Source organism: Epinephelus lanceolatus, chromosome 21 (genome assembly GCF_041903045.1).
Source record: "Epinephelus lanceolatus isolate andai-2023 chromosome 21, ASM4190304v1, whole genome shotgun sequence".
In the NCBI taxonomy this organism is placed as follows: domain Eukaryota; kingdom Metazoa; phylum Chordata; class Actinopteri; order Perciformes; family Serranidae; genus Epinephelus; species Epinephelus lanceolatus.
This window is the reverse complement of record NC_135754.1, coordinates 22,817,926-22,837,546: the sequence shown is the minus strand read 5'-3', so window position 1 is coordinate 22,837,546 and position 19,621 is coordinate 22,817,926. Positions and strand designations below refer to the sequence as shown.

General features: G+C 42.1%; 1 protein-coding gene across 1 annotated transcript in view; it reads left to right on the top strand.

Moving 5' to 3' along the window:
* LOC117259840 (voltage-gated delayed rectifier potassium channel KCNH4-like) overlaps positions 1 to 16,354 on the top strand; it is a 67,979-nt gene extending 51,625 nt beyond the window's left edge. The window contains exons 12-16 of the mRNA XM_078163264.1: positions 6,635 to 6,673; positions 7,705 to 8,084; positions 9,451 to 9,542; positions 10,803 to 10,879; positions 14,266 to 16,354. Of these exons, the coding sequence (XP_078019390.1) occupies positions 6,635 to 6,673; positions 7,705 to 8,084; positions 9,451 to 9,542; positions 10,803 to 10,879; positions 14,266 to 15,300 (1,623 nt within the window). The 3' untranslated portion in view covers positions 15,301 to 16,354. The remainder of the gene's footprint in view (positions 1 to 6,634; positions 6,674 to 7,704; positions 8,085 to 9,450; positions 9,543 to 10,802; positions 10,880 to 14,265) is intronic.
* The last annotated feature ends 3,267 nt before the right edge of the window (positions 16,355 to 19,621 follow it).

Below are 19,621 nucleotides of genomic sequence, written 5' to 3'. Positions count from 1 at the left end.
TTCTACCACCGCGACCAAAGGGCTGTTGGTGGCTTGATTGTCACACCAATTACCATGCGTGGGTGCCACTGTCAGGCAGCCGTATCGCTTCCCTGTTGCTATCCCAAAGCACAGCAGGATGACATTACACCCAGACACTGACCTCCTCTCAGGGCTGCCTGTTACCCCTCACAGTTATTTAAGAAAGCATTATGTAAGGCAAGATAATCCTCCATCTGTGGAGGAAAAGCACCTGTTGATGTTACACAGTTTTCGGGCATTGTTATATAATCGGTGTAAAGATGCATCTTGAAATGCCCAAAATGTAATAGTTTGGTTAATGACAGAAACAGTGCAACAAAGTTTAGTGACTGTTGTGCATGGCATTTTGCTGAACCGTACGATCAAAACAAATTAATGCCACGATGTCTTTGATGTGTGACTGACAAAGCTGACAAAGCTCCCCAAAGACATTTCCAATCTCATCCTTATTGTCAGTCTCAAACATCTTGTACTTGCTTTAAGCATTCCTCTTGGCTCCCTCAGGCCTCTCCCATTGTTTGATGGTTTTGTTGCTCATTAGTTTTTCATTTCATTTTTTAAAATCTGTTTGGTTTGGAATGTGGAGAACAGGACATCTGTGCTGGCCGTGTTAATTACTGGATGTCTTTTTGTCAGTCGGGCTGAGTGAATCAGCTTCAACTGTATTAATGAGAGCTTCAAAAACAGAGCGATTATTTCTGTTCTGTGTGTAAGTTTTATAAAGAGATATCACAGATGAAATATGACTTGCTGGAGAAAAGTTATAGTGAGATCTCTGCAATGCCGTATATACATTATTAGAATTTTTACAGTCCTTGATTTGTGATTCAGGCAGGCTTCTCTGTGGCGTGGCTGATCACGAGAACGAGCTCTCTGTCTCACACCATCTGCTCAGAGTTTATGCTCAAGCACAAAGCCAGGGCACCGCCACCCCCCTGACAGGATGAAGGAGTGCTCAGCTACCTGGCTGAGCTGCCAGGTCCCATAGACTCCTGACACAGGCACACACAAACATATACAGCCGTACTGGTCACACACACGTCCTCACAGCGGGTGGTTTGAGGTGAGACTTGTTGTAGGATGGGAGATCCTTTTACATTCGGGAGATACTTGACACTTGTGTGCTGACTGTACAGTAATCAGTCAATTGTGGTGAAATACTGCCAAAGAAACAGATTGTGGGAATGCCTATTACAGTATAACGTATCCAAAAGGGACTACTTTATCTTATCAAAAAGGGAAAAAAAACACAGACTGCCAGATGGAAAATGAGGGGTTTTTTGTCAACTCTGTAATTTAATTTAAACTTTTACTGCAGTGGTGTCAATTAACTTCTTTCAGTGTGTTTTGGTAGAGAAAATAAAAGCTGTATGGCTTTTTTACTCAGCAAACTGCAAACAGAGAGAAAATGTTCGCTTTTTGTTTGTTTGTTCTACATTCTAGTATCAGAAAAACCCTTTGTGCTTCTTTCATGTTGACTTTGTTGAGATTGCATTTCATAATTGTAGGGATTATCTTATTTGAAGCAACTCAAACCTTCACAAGTCAATTAATTTGAAATTGTTTGGTCACCAACTTTCTGATTCCTCAAAAAAAAAAAAAAAATTATAAATGGGTCTCATTTTTCAAAGCAGCAATAACCATGGATCAAATGACAGAAAGGTCTCTCATAGTGGTGAAGATTCAGAGAATTATCACCTGAATCTTCAGCTCCCTCAGCTCTACAGAGAATTATGGAGTGTCAGCTCATTGTAAGCTGTCTGGCTGCAACTTCAGTGGCTAAATGAGGTTTTGTTTATATATTTTACCACCAGGTGGCACTGCAGGGGGCTATTGATGATTTTTATGTTTGCAAGTTGGCGGTTAAAGCAAACAGATGGAGAATGCACATTTGGATTTTGTTTTCTTCCAAATTGTTTCCTTTTTTGGATTTGGAATCCATCGCTAGCCAAGCTAGGGAGACTCTAGACTACTGTTGACACTGCTATGGGCTGAAGATGATTGAAGCATATTTTAGTTGCTGATATTGTTAAAACTTTTTTTTTAATTTGGTGTATAGGCTGCACATTTTTCCAATTGGAGAATGTCAGAATCACTTTAGGCCTACAGTATTAATACATGAAGATTAGAATGTTAAAAAAAAAAACAACTGTTAATATTTTTATTTTTTTGTCAAAGCCAAAGGGGGTCACTGGAGAGGGGCTAAAGAGGCTCCAGAGCTGCAGGTTGCCTACCCCTGACCTAAGGCATCCATTGGTACCAATCATGTCGGCATAGCTTGTTAGTAAGAGGGCAAAATATCACCACAAATTTAGGCTAAATTTTGGAAAGTGAACAACTGGCATGGCCATTTTCAAAGGAAGTCTTGCCTTGAGATAGCTGAATAAAAATGGGTTCTATGGGTAACCACAAGTCTCCCCTAAACTTGAGAAAGCTTGTTCCCAGTAAATGTTTTGTACATATAAATGAAGAATAATGAATCATCTAACACACGCTAATACATGACACATTAAATCAGGATTGCTGTGGCACTCAAAATGTTAACTGTTCCGGTATTTATTCTGTGCACAGAAGATAATTAGTAATATTAAAGGTGAAATAAGAAACCAGAGTTTATTAGTATGAGATTCTGTAACTCTCAAATTGACTTGTTTTCAACTAGCCTTTATACTTCAACACCACAATCAAATTCCTGAAATTCAGTTACAGTATGGCTTTTGGTTTTGGTGTGTCACGCCAAGATTTTCAGTGGCTCCATCTAGCCACCTCTATGAAAAACTTTTTTAGGTGCCAATAAGCAACTTTACTGTTTTGTTTCACTCTTATCGCTGTTATCTCACAGTATTATTTTTGGCTGCAGCAGGCAGCTGTTTCCAGTGAAACAACACTAAAAACCACTGCACACTATACCTGTGCAACATCATTAGATAGACAGACATGGTTAGCTGCTAGCAATTTAAAAAGTAATAATATGTCAACATCGTGTTCACAACTGGTTTTCGTTTCCCCCAAGTTGCCAAAAAAAATCAGTTAATGCAGGTTTAAGGTCAGGTTGGATGATTTGGTCTCCAAAGACTGAGAAGCAAGGCTTGTTTCTTAAGGGAGGTGAATTTTGAGAGATAAGGGGTGACTGTGCTGTCCTGGGCAGAGTGGGAAGGTCACTCCACCACCAGGGAGCCAGCACTGAGTCCAAATTTGTGGGACTATAATGATCATGTCGCCATGGGGAGAGTTAAGTAGTCAGTAGTCATGGAGTGTGAAGAACAAGCTAGCTGGTCAGGAGTTATAGGGATGCAACCCCCTCTGGAGCCTCACATGACAACAACAAAGTTGCCAGTGGTGGGAGTGATAGAAGTGCTCCTGAAGGCTGGAGACATGTTTATGACATGCTAGATGTGACAAAAATACCAACTGAGAGTGGGCTGACGGAGTACAGAGAGGAGATGACAAAAAAAATGTCACAACAGCTATCCTAGGTGACAGTGTCATTTAAAGTACCCGTTCAGTACAATAGATCATAGACAGCTCTCTCTCTGAGAAATGCCGGGATGAACTCTTCCTACACTTGACTGGATGTTTTTACATTCAGTCAGCTGTCACTGGGGTGTGCTAAAGTTTTTTTTTATTTTATCTAGAACCATCAATATCAGTTTGTAACTAAATGTGTAAAAAAGTGCTCTATCGTCCTTTATTTTACACCTGTAACACCGGGTTTAAGATGATTTACCCTCTTGTGTTCTCGGTTGACTGTCACTGTCAGTGCTTTCTAGACCAGTGGTTCCCAAACAGGGGTACCTGTACCCAAGGGGGTGCTTCTGTAGTAGGGTGTACATGGTAATATTGTGGTGTAGCTCAACTAATTTGGAAAAAATGCTATGAGAATTTGATTAGAAAGTGAAAAATACAAATATCCATACAGGGTTCAATGTTGATGTTGACATGCCCAGTTGGGAAAGTGGCTCAAAAGTGGCTACTTGCCCTACGTCAGTTTTGACTTGACTTGTTTATCAGTGGTGATGACGTAAAAACAAAGACAAGTTAAATGTCTTCAAAAATAACCCGGTTGTATCCGCTTTGCTTTTAAACTTGTGGTATACTGCGCCATACATAGTTTGAATTTAGCCGAAATCCTCTAGCACAACCCAACTAAACTGTCATTTCCAGGATAATTGAAACGCGCGCTTGCGCTACATCAACTTTGCTTTGCTGTTTTTTCCAAGCGCCCAGTCCATCCTCAAGAGAGATGAGAATGAAGTGAGATGGCTTACTCGTTAGCTACTTTGATCATCACTTCTATAGGAAAAATTATGTTATTTAATTTAATTTAATTTAATTTAATTTGATTTGATTTGATTTGATCTGATCCAACTCAATTTAATTTAATTTAATTTAATTCAATTCAATTCAATTTAATTTAGTTTAATTTATTTATTTTTTTCATTTTATTTGTATTTAATTTTTAATTTTATTTTTTATATTTTTTTTAGCCCAACAGGCCTTTTACCTGCCCTGGGCAACCAGATAAACTCTGATGTTGAGCCCTACAGTACCATATATTGAGCCAGCTGTAACTTAAACGCAATGTGTTGCAATTGAGAGCGTGTTAAAAGTAGTTTGCAAGTGAGCAGAAAGTCTAAACCGTTAACTAAAGTTAATGTGTAAATGCGTAAATAGTAGGTAAAGATCAGTATAATACACTTCAAATAGTAACCAAAAATAACTATCACACATGCATGAATAAAAGTAAAGGAAAAATGGCTGAAAGAGTTAACTAAAAGTATTGAATATGCAGTAGTATATAGTATAGTATATAGTAGTAGTAAGTACTTGTAGTACAAATGCCAACTCGACAAAACTAACCCAAACTTTGACAGTTTAATTGCATGAAAAAATAAGATAACAATATGGTAGAATATTGTAATTCAAATGAACACATATGGAAAGTGATGGGTGGTGCTGATGAAGGGACACCAGACTTCATCTGATAGGAGTGTGAGGGTACATCTAATAGAAAAGGCTGGTGTTCTCCACTCTCCAGACTCTCGTAGCAAAAACTGAACTCATGAGGCCAGTTGCGTATCACATAAAGCCCTGACATACTCTTGTGTGCACATGTATACCGTTCTGTAAGTAGGTCTGTTCATTTCATGTGCAAACACGAGATAGTCCTTCACTTATGTCCTTGCAAACCCACTTTGATATGTGGGACACTTATAGCATCTGTGCCCCATTAATTGATACTGATGTTCAATTACTGTCATTTGGTCCTAATAACTCTGGCTGGGTAGTTAATCATTTGCCCCAGGGTTAGTCTTCCTTATGAGCATAATACGTCCCTGCCTTGAATAGACCCACACATTTGTCCCCTCTGCCTCTGTAGTAGCACGAGCTCTGAGGAGATGCAGCAGGAGATGAAGTTTCACAGCTGGGGTTATATTTTTGCTTTAATTGCCTTTTAGTGGTGCTGATTTTTAAACACAGTATTGTGCTTCAGTGAAGGACTAAATTTAATGCGTTTCCACGGTGAGGTGGCTTCCTGCATCAGAGAGCATTACTGGCACTGTACCAGTGGAGCGATAGACTGTGGCTTGTGTTGTCACATTAAGCCATGTTGTCAGAAGCACATTTTTCACACACGAGGGAAGACTTCACACTACCACAGTTTCATTTGCCATCCAGCTGGTGATTATGCTAAATTGCTAGCAACTTCTCCACACGGCAGCAGAAAGACAAACTTGCGCTGGATTCCCACTGCAGTCGGGGGGAAAGGATCAGTTATGTGTTGCAGCTTGTGTGGCTTCATCACTGGCCAAGATCATTTACATAGCTCCAGTGGATAAATCATAAATAACAAGTTTGAATTCTACACATTTTTATAAATGTAAAGGCATCACCAAAATACGTTAAAGGTTCCCTGTGGAGATTTTGACCTCTTAGTTGCAACTTGGAGCTGCCAGTGTCACATATTCCACTGATCAACAGGTGGTGGTAACATGCCAAGATATGCTGGATTCAGAGTGCTTAAAAATCAGCTCTGCAAAAGTTTTAGCAACGCTGGTGACGCAGCTTTCCAGTGCAGACGTGTGACATATAGAGGTCAATCATTTTGAGCTCCAGACAGTTTATCTTGGCGTCTGTCCACAGTCTGTTGTTCTTCATGTTGTCCTCGTTAGCGCTCTGCTAGTAGCAGCATGGATCTGCTCAGCACCTCCGTCACTCTTGTATACGACATCACCATTGTGAATTCAATTTGAGCAGCCAGAGCATTCGGACAGAGACGCATTTCATGGGGTTAAGACTTCCTAAAAATGAATCTGAATACAATCTGGATATGCCAAAAAATACAAAACTACTGGGGCTGGCAGTCTGAACGAGGCCCAGACATCAAGGATACGCACTTTATGTTTTAACAAGTAATACTGAATGTAGACATGACTTTTGTTTGCTTATGAGAAATCTCCACAGGGCACTCTAAATTTCCAAGTGTGTCGTTCCGAGGGTTCATTATAATTTTTCAAGGTTTAACAAAGAGGATATAAGGTTGAATAAATCAGTATTTTTGCCTGAGGATGTGCCTTTTGTAATCCCTGTTGCTTTCTTTTTGTGACTGCAGGGCCTCAGCAGGTTTTCAAGGTCACCCAGACTTCCCCACGTGAGTTCTTGTTTTGACTTCTATCAGAGTAGGCAGGACCACCACGCAATTATAGTCAAAGGTGCATTTGTGTCGTGCATATCAATTACAGGTTTTTAGTGGGTGTTTTTTAGGGTTAAACCCTCGTTTTTTTCTGGGACATACTGTATCGCTGGTGAGTGCTGTGTAAGGGCTTGTGAGAGGACTTCCCCTACAGGTTGAAACTCATTTGGAGCAGAGAGAGCAGCTCAGTCCTTGCAGTTAGCTCGCTAACTGGGTCAGTAGCTCTACTAATGGGAAACCTTGTGAGTTACTTTCCACACCACAGTACGTACTGTATGTTTATCTCCCTGCATTACTTCATCTCATTAGAATTCTGTTTATCTCTGCCATTAAAAGTTGCCAGTGGTTTTTACTCACAGGCACTCAGGCAGCCATGGTCTGAATGTAACAGATCTGTAGCTGGATTAGAATAATGTGATTGAAACATCATCAGCTGTATCTCATTAAAATCCAAATAACACAATAATTGCTCCCCATCAGCAGCTTAAAAGGGTTATTATGTGCCAGATTACTCATGAAATTATTTATGTATTGTGAGTGGCATTTTGAATTTGTCAAGTTGTCACACTAAAAAGGGTTACTATGTAGTTTTGTCAGTTACTGTGTGAAAACACAGAAAAGTCAACCTCAGATTCACTTCTTTGGCGTTTTGCTTTATTATTTGTGTATTTTTTCTGCACTTTGAATGCCTGCTAATCACAGTCTGGCATCTGGTTTCTACCTTTTATAAAGCCCCAACCTCACCTGAGCACTGCTGGGGTACACGGCCGTGAAAATCCCAAAAATACAGGCAGAGGGTAGAGTCTTTGCAGATAAATACGCCGCCACACACTCCTAGTGGGTCCTAAGTGATGGTTAAGAGGGTATGAGTTTATACTTCAAACATAAATCAGGCACTTTTATGATTAATGCACCCCTTGATAGTGAGAAATGTATTTATTACAAAGCATACAGTTGATAATGCTGCGTATTGTATTGCTGTTTTGCAGGAATCCAGGCTCCCCTCCATCGTGGAAACAAAGGGTGATGACACCGACGACACCTTCCACCTCTCTCCGGCCACCCGCTCCCGTCGCAACCTCCTGCTGCCCAACTTCAGCAGCCCCGTTCGCCGCACCTCCCTGGGGAACCTCCTGGGGGATGAGCTGCGCCAGTTCAACGCCCTGCGACGCTGCCGTTCACCAAACCTCAGCCGCGGCATCCACGGGCAGAGCTCGTCCCCGCAGCCACCGTCGAAAAAAGAGCACAGCTCCGCTACAGCCAACCCAGCCTCAACCTCAGCCCAGGGAGAGTCGGGGGCCGAGCAGAAGCCTTCAAAGCTGCTTATCCCAACTGTCACATGCTTTGGCCCCCCAGATCTTAGTCCCAGGTACGACGATCGCTCTCATCAAAAACTTCTTAGAGTCTAAATTACATCATTATCTTTGAATGTTGGTAGCTGGTTGGCCGAAATGTGTTGGTACAGTAGTTTGAGGTGATGCTATATTGCAAAGTGTTTCTAATAATTTTACCTACTGTATACTAGCTATATGATAGAGGAGACAGTGCACCTTTCTAAAGCCCCAATCAGACAATGTGCTTTAGCAGCCTGGTTTTCAATGAGACTGAAGCGTTTTGCTTGCTGCTTTTGCGTTGCTGAGTGCCTCGCATTTTGGAGTGCCCTGAACACCTCAAGATGAAAAAGCTTCAACTCAGAGCAGAAGAAGTGCTCGATTTCATTGCCGTTTTTTCCCATTGTCTGATAAATTGAGAGGTGGGCCTTCTGTGGTGGCGATGACAACAATCGGTAGCGTACATGGTTTGTGTGAAGCTAATGTGAGCTCACTTTCATGGCCTCCCCAGGCAACCTGCAAGACATATCTTAAGAAACTGTAGCCTCAGCTGCTTTCTAACGTTTTCCAACCGCAATTAGGCCTGACGATTGACAGCAGATTGTCAAACTGTCCCCGACCATCATCCAGGCGAAGCTCCTGAATCAGCAGGAGGTACTTCCTGTGATTTCTCCTCTTTCCAAAGGTCTCATGGACCCATACATGTCTTCGTTTCCCTCTAAGTTTACTTCACAGCAAAGTAGCGCCAAAGCTAAGGACAGGCGATTGAGTGGTTGCCTAGCAACAATGAAAAAGGACGCAGCACGCTGCAAAAAGAGCTCTGTCTGATCAAGGCAGGCTTCAACAAAAAAGACAATGTGGTGCACTTCGACCTTGATGCCTCTTGTTGTGTGTTTGTTTTGGTTTAAACTGACTGTGTGAAACACAGCATCTTACTAGATTCTGTACCACGTTATGTTTTATTATTCACCCTAGTTGTGGCCGCATTAGAGTGTCTGAGATGATTTAAGTAAGGTGCCGCAGTAAAGGACACATAAAGTCATGCCACAGAAACCTGCATGATCCACTTAATGTAAATGGAGTGTATTTGCATTGCATATTTCAGCAGATGTTACTGCATTTCATTACTAATGCACCCTATCCTCCTGCCCCAACCATCTGTATTCATAATGTATCCCTAAGTCATCCAGTAAGTCCTAGATATGGGTAAGTGCTGGTTCAGAGAGCTCAGGTGTCCGCCCCTCCAGACTGGGCTCTCCTCCTCATGTTCAAACCCACATGGGCGTCTGCCAGCAGCAGCTCTCATGGCACATTCCTGGGTCGTCTGCTGGCTCCAGTGATAATTGAAAAAGCTCTACTGTTACATTAACTTCAGCTTCCCTCCTCTTCACCCCTCCCCGCCAGGGTTGTAGACGGCATCGAAGACAACGGACACACGTTCCACTTCAACGTGGAGCACAGTGGGCCGAAAGCCAGCGCAGGAGGCAGCACCCAAGGTAAACCGAACCACCCCCAGCTACGAGGGTCACCTGGGTGCCAGATGGCTGGAGGTAAACTCAAGAGTTCAAACAGTGGATACAACAAAGCTGCCCTGCCTCCTTCTGGGGGGAAATATGAGAGCACAGAGGAATGAAATGACAGCCAGCTGTCCAAAGAGTCAGAAAACATGTTCAAGGACAACTGAGGTCAAAGCAGCGCACAGATCCTCTGACCTGAGCTTTTCACTGATCACTATCACCCCGGGATGAATATCACATTCAGTTCAGTTTAAGTCCAACTAATTTACTCTAGTGTAACGAGTGCTTTGGCAGCAGTGATGTAGAACACTACACAGTAACAACCTATGTGTAATACAGCTTTCTAAATACTGAAAGTGTTTTTAAAAACTGTGGTATGGGATGAAGTGCCTGATTTGTTTTTAGTTGTTCTGGCCATCCTACAGCGCCTCCCGGAGGATTGCCTGCATGTAGTTTTGCTTGTTTCTAGTTTGTGTGTCATTGAGTCTTCATAGTTTTAATGCTGTGGTCTGTCTGCTGTCACACTGGTCTTTGCAAGCCTCCTTCTTGTAGATCCAACATACTGCAGCAGCATCATACAATCAAGACACTTTCTACAAAGTGTTTGTAAGCCAGACATAATATCTAACACCTTCCACTGCAGTAGCTCTACGGCATTATGTTTGGGCAGTAATTTTCAGTGATTTAAAGTAATATTCGGGTGTACGTACATGCACATATGCATCCATATACACTAATCAGTCACAACATTAAATCCACTGACAGTTGAAGTGAATAATAATGATAATCTCGTTACAGTGGATACCACTTGTCACGCAGCACCCACACAAACACCATTACAGACAAAGTACATCCCCTCATGGCAGCGGCACACCCTAATGGAAATGCAATGCAGCCTCGCAACCCACAGCACTCAAAGGATACGCTGTGGTCTGCAGTGGTGTTTGAGTGGGTGGAGTGTGTCAAGTGGCATCCACATGAATGCCAGGACTCAAGGTTTCTCAGCAGAACATTGCATTGTAATGAGATGATCAATGCTATCACTTCACCTGTCAGTGGTTTTAATGTTGTGGATGATTGGTGTAAACACGTGCAGTATTTAAACATCCTGTTTATGTAATTAGGTGTCCTCTGGAGTCACACATCCCAATTTTGTTTCACATTAATAAGGATGAATCGTCTTGGTGGTTGTGTGCTACTGAGTCAGCTTTTTATTGTATTCTCCTCCTCATTTCTCAGACTCCACACAGGCTAATGCCACCCTGCTGCTGGAGACAGAGGAGGTCAGACAGAGCATCAGTCAACTCAACCAAAAGGTAAGGCACAGTAAATAACATTGAATTAAAATTGATTGCACCAAAAGTAATTTAGCTTCACAGATCTGAATCAACTCTGCTTTGTATCCGTCTCATCACTCCGTCTGTCGTCTGTCTGTTAAGTATTTTGGAGACGCTGAATGTGAAGTACAGGAAGCACTGATGAATTTTTGATTAGAAAATATAACCAGTGCGCTAGTTCGACATTAAAATATGAGTTCCGCAGACCATGAAAACAAGCAGAGACTCATCACACTAGATAGATTTCTGTCGTCTCCTTCAGTGTCAGCCATGGAGGTACATTTACCTTAAGTAGACTCAGTTCCTGTCTTGTATCTCAGTCTGCCCCTGCACTCTTTATTTGAATGTAAATAAAAGCGAAAGCAGGTGCAGCGAGAGGATCCAGATGGGCCCAGGTAGGTGCTGTCTGAAGTCGATATTAATTAATCAGCAGGGCACTTCTGCAATGCAGAGGATAGCCTGGAATGCTGACTCGGCAATCTGAAGAAAAAAAACACACGAGATGACAACCCTGCTCTACTTGTGGCCTTTCTCTGGCCCCTTTTCCCTCTTGTTTCACTCCCTTATTCCCAGTTTTCTTTCTGCTTTCTTCCCTATTTGCGTCAGTTCCCTCAGTCTGCGTCCTGCTGGATTTCACTGCCACATAAGAAACCATTTCTTAGAGTCATAGTGGAGATTAAAAGTGGTTTGTTTCTCTTTTAAGAGGTCATCAGATAATTATATCTGGAAAGAATCGAATACGAAACCTCAAAGATAGAAGCTGATTAATTTGTCACCGTGCTGGAGACTTAATTGGGCATTTTTTTTGTACTTTGAAGCTGCACACGTTTGCTTGGTGTAATAATAGAATGTGCAAGGTAGGACAGATTATCAAGTCAAGCCAAGTTGTATTTATATAGCACCAAATCATAAAAGTTTTCTCAGGACACTTTTCATATAGAGCAGGTCCAGAAATACACTTTTACGTCACAGAGACCGAACAAGTCAGACCAATTCCCACCAAGAGCGAGCACAATATACAACACTGACAAGGAAAAACCTAATTGCTGAGGCAGAAACCTCGAGCAGAACCAGGACTGTGATGGGTGGCCATCTGCCTCTGCTGTTTGGGTTGTGAGAGACAGAGATGCACTGCAACGATAACATTAAACACAGTATTAGTAATAGATAGTTAGTCGACTAGTTGCCTGTATGTTTACGATAAAAAATTCTATATTGTGGGCGGGGCAACACAATGGTTTGAGTTGAAGGTGTGAGAAAGAATAGTATCAGTAACATTGTTAACACTGTGCTAAATTACAGAGAAATACAAAACCGTACTAATGAACCTTCATTAATATAGGCCTATATAGATTTGTCTTTTAATTCTCATTTAAAACAAACCTCACGGACTGCATTTTTTCATCTGCGTAATATTGCGAAAATTAGGCCTATCCTGACCCGAAAAGATGCAGAAAAATTGGTCCACGCTTTTGTTACCTCTAGGCTGGATTACTGTAACTCTCTATTATCAGGTAGCTCTAGTAAGTCCTTAAAAACTCTCCAGCTAATTCAGAATGCAGCAGCACGTGTACTAACAGGAACTAAGAAACAAGATCATATTTCTCCTGTTTTAGCTTCTCTGCACTGGCTCCCTGTAAAATCCAGAATTGAATTTAAAATCCTACTGTTAACTTATAAAGCTCTAAATGGTCAAGCTCCGTCATATCTTAGAGAGCTCATAGTGCCATATTATCCCACCAGAACACTGCGCTCTGAGAACGTAGGGTTACTCGTGGTCCCTAAAGTCTCCAAAAGTAGATCAGGAGCCAGAGCCTTCAGCTATCAGGCTCCTCTCCTGTGGAATCATCTTCCTGTTACGGTCCGGGAGGCAGACACTGTCTCCACATTTAAGACTAGACTTAAGACTTTCCTCTTTGATAAAGCTTATAGTTAGGGCTGGCTCAGGCTTGCCCTGTACCAGCCCCTGGTTAGGCTGACTTAGGCCTAGTCTGCCGGAGGACCCCCCTATAATACACTGGGCACCTTCTCTCCTTCTCTCTCTCTCTCTCGTATTCTGGTACTGCATCTTGCTAACTCGGCCATTCTGGATGTCACTAACTCGGCTTCTTCTCCGGAGCCTTTGTGCTCCACTGTCTCTCAGATTAACTCATATCGCAGCGGTGCCTGGACAGCGTGACGTGTGTGGTTGTGCTGCTGCCGTGGTCCTGCCAGATGCCTCCGGCTGCTACTGCCATCATTAGTCATTAGTCATACTTCTACTGTTATTATACACATATGACTATTGTCACATAGGTATACTGCCAGATATTAATACATACTTTCAACATATTGTACCACAGTAGCCAGAACTGTAACTATAATATTATTACTTTCAATAATGTTGTTGTAACCTACTGTCATTACCTGCATCTCTCTCTCTCTGTCTCTCTCTCTGTCTCTCTCTCTGTCTCATTGTGTCATGCGGATTACTGTTAATTTATTATGCTGATCTGTTCTGTACGACATCTATTGCACGTCTGTCCGTCCTGGAAGAGGGATCCCTCCTCAGTTGCTCTTCCTGAGGTTTCTACCGTTTTTTTTTCCCCGTTCAAGGGTTTTTTTTGGGGGAGTTTTTCCTTATCCGCTGCGAGGGTCATAAGGACAGAGGGATGTTGTATGCTGTAAAGCCCTGTGAGGCAAATTGTGATTTGTGATATTGGGCTTTATAAATAAAATTGATTGATTGATTGATATCTTATCTACAAGTGCACGTCACACACACGTCAGATGATACGTCATGTTTGTAGTCGACCAATGAAGATGAGTTTACGTATCACCTTGGGTTCGTCCTTCACCTTCTCAAAATGATCCCACACTTTGGATTTCCTGCCCAACATGTTATTAACTAGCCTGTGGAATAACCGCAGGTACCAGCTCTGGAAATTATAGGCCGCACACACTGTGATGACACACAGCTGGTTCAATATCAGCAAAGTTTAGACTGTAGACCCCTCTGTCTGCTTCTCTCTGGAATCACTGTTTCATTTTTCCAAAAATATTATAATATGTCTTCAGGGAGTGCAGTTAGTTACAGTGTGGGCTCCATGCTTACTGCGACAGCTTGATATAGATTAGATTATCTGACAGTTAAATACAGAACCTTTAATAATAGAAATAGCAGCAGTAATAATACAGAAATATGACTGATGATAATAACAGTGGCAGTGACTGTAATAGAATGATATTAATAGTAACATTAATGGCAGTAATGATACTGGAAGTATGATTAATAATAATAACAGTAGCAGTGGTATGCTGCTGTTATTATATGCTGCTAGTCTTTTAAATGTCATGACTAAACTGTGTGCACTCTGTCTACACAGATGGGCACATTAAACCAGGAAGTATCTGAGCTCGCCAAGGGCCTGCACCACATGATGCATCTCCTTCAGGCCCACATGTCTGTGCATCACTACAGAACCTCTCTCCCCTCATACCCATATGGCATCCAAATAGTGTCCAGCCCTCCCACAGCCCCCAACACGGGCATGCCCTTCAACCAAGTTTCAGCCTACCACCTCCACACCGATTCAGCGAGCCACGAAGGCCACCAAAGTGTCCCACCTGCTGGACACTGGAGTTACAGTGGAGCTGCTGAATCCCAAACAGAGAGCCACCATCAGCCTAAATCCTCTAGTCCACCGGCCAACTCCTGTCCGTCCCTCTCTGTAAACTCTGAACCCAGGTTAGGCCCATGTCACAGCTCTGAGAGCATTACCACGCATCTGTGGACCAGCCCGTCTCTTCTTAGCGTCAGGCCAGGCTTCCACCCTGGTCTCACATCTCATGCTGGGCATGAAGACTCTGACAACAGACCTCTCAGTGCTAGCCCAACCAACATCAGCCAGTCCCAGCCCACTTTGTGCCTGCAGCCTCCCGGTGATAGTGATGAATACTCTTGCCTTTTGTCTGGTGCCCCCACAGGTACATCAGCACACAGCCTGTTGGACTCCTCACCCACTTCTCACCCCCATCTCTGCCTGTCACAAGCCTCACATGAGGAAATTTGTGTTCTGATGTCTGCCCCACCATCCCATAATCTCATCCAGGACACCTCCATCTTCCAAATTGAGGACTCAAACCCCTCAATTCGCTCTGCGTCCACCTCTCTGCCCACATTGACAGGCCAAGCTCTTGGATCCTCCCTAGATTCAGGATCACCGCAATTGGATGCTCTGGAGGCCCACCTTCCACTGGGCGACCCATCTGCCATAGAACACACCAGTCTGGAGTGCCTACTGGGGAACGGGGGCTCTACGGAGAGCAGGGACAGTGAGAGTGCATCATCGCGACGGTCTAGCATTGGCTTCCAGACTCAGAGCACAGAGCAGTCGTGGTGTCTGGACCTCACAGATTAAACTGTTTCAGGGGCAGACTCACTGTCACTTCCACTGGATTATAAAAATACTGACATGCAACTTCTTACAGTGTTCAAAGAGACTCTGCTGGAGATTGTCAGTGTGTGCTGTATTTCCCCCGTCCTACTTCCTGGACTCTCATTTGTCAACCTCCACGCAATTTCCACCATTTTCTATGCAAAAGCATGTCATTTGTGCATTATCTTGGATTTACTGAAGTGTGTCTTTAAAAAAAAAAAGTTCCAGTATATACTGTATATTTTTTCCAACATCCTCAGAGCAATTTGCAGTTGATAATACCTGTTACCTCCTTGCATGGTAAAGTTGTTTATTCTTTTTCCTAAGGAAAAGGTTTCCAAATCAATGTGTAAGCATTCTACATGACAACCTGTTGATTGTGTACACGGATACTGTATTTGTAAGGCAGACGGGTCAGAGCAGTCGGATGTTTTAATATACAGAGGAACAAAAACAACACGTGCTTCACCTCGCATATAGAGAATAGAGTATGTTCATCACACAGCATAGATTGTTTATTGTTTTACATTGAATGTTTTTCTCAGTTCAGAATTTTTTTATTTGTGAGTTCTTGGACTATGAATATCAAAAACGTCACTAAGCAGTACACAGTTCATAATTTATGATTATAATTATGATCTCACTGAACATCTCCAGTTTTATACTCTCCTGAAGATCCTTCATAAGTTTTGAATACATGTCCTATTTTTTCCTCACCAAGGCATTAAATATAGCGCTGTGAAATAGGTTTCATTTCTCTTTCCACAAAAAAAAGATTGAAAATTTCTTTCTTAAGGATCTACAGTTCTATGAACACAACATAGCTGCAGATAAATTAAACATAAATAAATATACATACTTAGCTGAAAAAGTGGGTCCCATGAAATATTTAGTACTGTCGATAATTAACAAAATATGAATGCCTCCTGGGAAAATAACATGAACTCACGATACTCATACAATATTCAGAGTATTCAGGAACTTTGTTCTTTTTGAATGATTTCTCCTTGACAAAATAAAGTATGCAGAAATGTGATCAAGTGTCCTTTACTGCGCTCTCACACTTAACACACACGTACACCTGTTCAACTGCACACTAACACAAATAGCTAATCAGCCAATCACGTGGCAGCAACTCAATGCATTTAGGCATGTAGACATGGTCAAGACGACCTGCTGAAGTTCAAACTGAGCATCAGAATGAGGAAGAAAGGTGATTTAAGTGACTTTGAACGTGGCGTGGTTGTTGGTACCAGATGGGCTGGTCTGTCAGAAACTGCTGATCTACTGGGATTTTCACACACAACCATCTCTAGGATTTACAGAGGATGGTCCCACAAAGAGAAAATATCCAGTGAGCAGCAGTTCTCTGGGTGAAAATGCCTTGTTGATGCCAGAGGTCAGAGAAGAATGGCCAGACTGGTTCAAGATGATAGAAAGGCAACAGTAACTCAAATAACCACTGGTTACAACCAAGGTCTGCAGAAGACCATCTCTGAACCAACAACACGTCCAACCTTGAAGCAGATGGGCTACAGCAGCAGAAGACCACACCAGGTGCCACTCCTGTCAGCTAACAACAGGAAACTGAGGCTACAATTCAGCAAAGTTGGACAATAGAAGATTGGAAAAACGTTGCCTGGTCTGATGAGTCTGGATTTCTGCTGCCACATTCAGATGGTAGGGTCAGCATTTAGTGTAAACAATATGAAAGCATGGATCCATCCTGCCTTGTATCAACAGTTCAGGCTGGTGGTGGCGTAATGGTGTGGGGGATATTTTCTTGGCACACTTTGGGCCCCTTAGTACCACCTGAGCATGGTTTAAACACCACAGCCTACCTGAGTATTGTTGCTGACTGTGTCCATCCCTTTATGACCACAGTGTACCCATCTTCTGATGGCTACTTCCAGCAGGATAACGCACCATGTCACAAAGCTCAAATCATCTCAAACTGGTTTCTTGAACATGACAATGAGTTCACTGTACTCCAATGGCCTCCACAGTCACCAGATCTCCATCCAATAGAGCACCTTTGGGATGTGGTGGAACGGGAGATTCACATCATGGTTGTGCAGCCGACAAATCTGCAGCAACTGTGTGATGTCATCATGTCAATATGGACCAAAATCTCTGAGGAATGTTTCCAGCACCTTGTTGAAGCTATGCCACCAAAACTCAAAAATACACACACAGTGTATTCTTTGAATTAAATCACCATATACAGCCAGTATGATTTACAGAAAATACAGTACTATCCAGAAGAAATGGTCCACAAGTTGAATAAAATCTCTGGTAAGAACAGAGAAACACATGAGGACCTTAGTCGGCTTTCTCTTAAAAAGAAAAAAAAGAGGATTCGCAGCTGGTGTTTCTCTCATTAGTTAACTCAATGAGTTTCGGTGAATGGTGGTTTATCCTTTTTTTTTTTTGCGCTGATCTGTCCTGACTCTCAATCTGATTATGTAAGAGAATGTACAGTAGCTGTCATGTGTTTGTTGAGAGGGAATCTGCAGTATCATTCCGGATCATGGTTAGAAACAGTTATTCAGGAACACTTTTTCATTCAGGGTTACGGTGTACACACACACACACACACACACACACACACACACACACAGGTACACTCCAAAAAAACATTCATGCTTAATTTGAGTTAGTTTCATGTCCGCTGGCTTAGTAGTTAACAGTATTGGGGACAGTATTACAGTGTTATCTGTGGTTTAATGATCTACCGTGCCATACGGGGCATTTCCTGTAAGCCAGTGGTGTAAGAGCGTGTTTTCCTGGTATGCATTTCATGGTCTTGATAAGTGGCTGGGAGAAAAACCCAGATGCTACACTGGAAATACCCTGCGGCTGTATACCTCTGCACACTTGTCAAGTTTCTCTTACAGTTTACATGCAAGTGTGTGAAAACATGGGTGCTTCACACACATCTTCCCCCCAGCACCACAGAGGATCTGTCCAGTCAGCACAGTTTCAAGATTAGTGTCACCAGTTCAGTATCTGACCAAATGTCTCCCCTTCTGTTCCTGAAATATGATGTTGAGTAACAGCCAGGAAAGTGTTTTATGCAGAATATTATGATGTCACAGTGAAGATGACCTTTGACCTTTTGGATAAAAATGTCATCACTTCCTCATCATATCCTTTTAGACATTTGTGTTAAGTTGTGTTTTAAGTTGCATGTGAATTATTGAGTTATGGCCAAAGGCATGTTTTGTGAGGTTACAGTGACCTTGACCTTTGATCACCAGACTCTAATGTTTATTCCTCAGTCCAACTGGACGTTAGAGCCAAATTTGAAGAAATTCCCTCCAGGTGTTCTTGAGATATCACGCTCATGAGAATGAGACAGACAAAGTCACACTGACCTTGACCTTTGACCACCAAAATCTAATCAGTTCATCATTCAGTCCAAGTAGATGCTGTTGCAAAATAAGCAGAAATTCTCTCTGGGTGTTTGTGAGAAAGCGGGTTCATGAGAATGAGATGGATGCAAAGTATTATTGACCTTGACCTTTGACCTTTGACCACCAAAAATCTAAACAGTTGATCCTTGATTCCAAGGGGACGTTTGTGCCAAATTTGAAAAAGGTCTTATAGGTCTTGCAAAGGTCTTAACTGTGATCCTGCTGTATCAGGCTCAGCTTTAAAGCTACAGTGATGGCACAGGTATCATATTAAACTAGAGCACCCAAGGCATCCACTGGTAACCATGTTATGCTATTTTTCTGGAAAGGGGGCAAATAATACTCCCAAGTTACACTAAATTTTGGCGAGGGAAGAAGGAATACCATTTTTCAATAGGTGTATTTTAGTATTTCTGCATACTGGGGTCCCTAAACAGTCATAAATTGAGTATGACTTGAAAACTGAGAGGTGACGTCCTTATACTCTTTTGACTATTTCAGTAAAGTAGCCCTCAAGATTGAAAAAATACATGAAGGAAAATATGTGTTTACTCTATGATTTAATACCTTGGAGTAATTTCTTCAGTCAATGATTTTACTTTTCTCTCATCATTCATTGAAGGTCCATTTCTCAGTTCAGATTAATTTTTTTTCAGCCCAGGACACACATTATTATAGTATTTGCTTTGTCTGTAGGCCACAGCACAACAATGTAGTAGCTAAATAACAACAATAAACACATTTAAAACAGTAAAAAAAAAAAAAACATATACAGCCTGCTTAGTAATTCATGGCAGAAGCATAAATATCAAGGAATAATGACTTAATCGACAAAATCTGGCAACCAAAATGCTCCGCTTCTGGGACGTGTTGACAGAGAAAAAACA